This window comes from Cucurbita pepo, unplaced genomic scaffold (assembly GCF_002806865.2).
Source record: "Cucurbita pepo subsp. pepo cultivar mu-cu-16 unplaced genomic scaffold, ASM280686v2 Cp4.1_scaffold002602, whole genome shotgun sequence".
NCBI classification, from domain to species: Eukaryota; Viridiplantae; Streptophyta; class Magnoliopsida; order Cucurbitales; family Cucurbitaceae; genus Cucurbita; species Cucurbita pepo.
The window spans coordinates 1-2,370 of NW_019648646.1; the positions used below are offsets into that span (position 1 = coordinate 1).

General features: G+C 34.1%; 1 protein-coding gene across 1 annotated transcript; it reads left to right on the forward strand.

The window, feature by feature from the left end:
- Positions 1-29: 29 nt before the first annotated feature.
- LOC111786731 lies at positions 30-1,931 on the forward strand. The gene has a single exon (XM_023666958.1). It carries the CDS (start codon positions 1,239-1,241, stop codon positions 1,929-1,931), a length of 693 nt encoding a protein of 230 aa, XP_023522726.1. The 5' UTR covers positions 30-1,238.
- The last annotated feature ends 439 nt before the right edge of the window (positions 1,932-2,370 follow it).

The window sequence follows — 2,370 nt, forward strand, 5'->3', positions numbered from 1 at the left end:
TTTTTTTTTTTTTTTTTTTTTTTTTTTTTTTGAAAAAGTTAAATCATAAATTTAGTCGGTGGAGTCTAAATTTATATTTAAAATTACATTCAAATCCTACCAATTTTTACTCTCTTGGAATAATGGTTTTAACGAAGAACAGCTATTTGGTAAGATGATTCCTCTTGGAATTTAATGAATTTATTTGCTGATGTTAGCGAGTCAAAACATACATTGGTTCTTCTTTCGTAGGCAAGTTTGATTATTATTTTTCTATGGAAGTTTCACTCGCAGTCAAATGATTTGACTGTCACCTAGCCCGTGGATAATTGATGAACGATATGGACTTATGTGCTACGAGTCCCGAAGAATAATTCCTCTTTTTTACTTTTTTATTAGAAAAAAGTAAATTATGTTCCCTAGCCATTTCTATCGTCGATAGAAATAATATTTTTATTTATGGTCTTTAAAAAAATTAGAAATAGATATTGTTATTTAAAAACTTACCTGTTAGAAACCTTTATAGAAAATGAGGAACAGAGATTTAAGCTTAGCTTTTAAGTATATATTTTCGATTATGAGATTAGAGTTTGAAAAAGATTTGAGCAGTCTGATACATTTAAAGAATATGGATAATCGATGCAAGAAATTTATATCTTTCTTCTTGTTCATGAGTCGGTCTACTATGATCAAGATCCATACTCCCTTTTTTGGAAGCATAAAAAAATCTCCAAAATTACAAGAAAGACGAGACTACAACCACTACTTGCTCAGTAGTAAAACGCCTTCCTCCTTGACTTGACTTTCCTAGTTGCCCGACTCCTCTTCAAACCCAAAAACCTTAAATGACCTCGATAAACTAAAAAAAGATTAATGAAAATTGAGAAATAGAAACACAGAGAATAGTAAACAACAAAGTTATTAAACGACTCCCCAATATTTCCAAACCTGAAAATTTCTAAAACCAGTGAGGATGAAAGCATGGTAAAAAGAAGAAACAATGAAAAGATGTAGTTAGCCGAATAAGTAAAAGTAGAAAAGAGGTCGAAGGCATAGGGTACCCTACTTGTATGGCCGCCTTATAGGACTTGTTTTGGAACAACTCGCGGCGTAGGGTAATCGTGGCAGACAGAATTTAATACCCACCATTCTCCCCCAACTGATCTTCAATCCTCATCTCTACACCCTTTTTTTATCAGAGAAAAAAAGCAATATATGAACACTAAAGAGCAACCTCTAAATCTAAAACCAAACCACCAATGAACTCTACAGACCAACTCTGCAACTTTGAAGCTACTAAAATCCCACAGCCACAGCCACAGCCACAGCCACAGCCACAGCCACATGGAGAACGTAAGAAACAGGTTAGAAGGAGACGCCAAAGCCGAAGGCTTTATAAGCAAATGCCTCTGAATATGGCTGAAGCTAGAAGAGAGATTGTAACTGCACTCAAGCTTCACAGAGCATCAACAAAAGAAGCTAAAGAACAGCAACAAAAACAGGACCAACAGATTAAACATTCACTTCCTGTGTACCCTCATCAATTCACCCCTTGTTTTGAACCTGAAAGAAGAATGAAATCCAGGAGAAATCCCAGGATATACCCTGATTGCTCATTTTATTTCGAAAATGGGTCTGATTTTATTGCTCCTCCACCTGTTGCACAGAGTCTCCATTTAGATATCCCTATACAAACCTTAGGTCTGAATCCCAATTTTGAGGATACTAGTTCAGTTGTTTGCAGCAGCAACAACAACAACAACAACCATTCATTTTATTCACTTTCATTCTTGCCCCCATCTTCATATATTTGTCCCACATTTGATTATGCTGCTACTACTCATCAGGAAGTTCCCAAATCAATTTCNGGATTTTTGGAAAATGTGGCTGCTCTCTCTCTCTCTGCCTCTTGCCTTTACCTCCATCTGAAGAGCCTTCTGATCGCCCTATGACCATGACGTCGTCCATTGAGGCAAAATCTGGTTCAGATACAAGGCACGTTTCCTTTTCCTTACATCATCCTAATTCTCTCTCTTTTTTCTTTCTATGCCTTTTCATTTCGATTGACTCTTCTGATAAATGTAGGACTAGCATTACTTATACCTGTTGTTTTCTTATTTGGCCCTAAATTTCGTGTTGAAATTATGCGCATCGTCGTTTTTAGTTCTATTTTTATTCAGAATTGTGCACGGTTTCAGTTGAAGTCGGTTTAGGGCTTTATTTATTTATTTATGTATAAATAAATAAAATATTCATAAAGAACTTTCAAAAGCCTCAAACGCTCACAATTGAAGAATAGTTTTAAACTTTTTTTCTTTTTTTTTTTTTTTTTTTTTTTTTTTTTTTTTTTTTTTTTTTTTTTTTTTTTTTTTTTTTTTTTTTTTTTTTTTT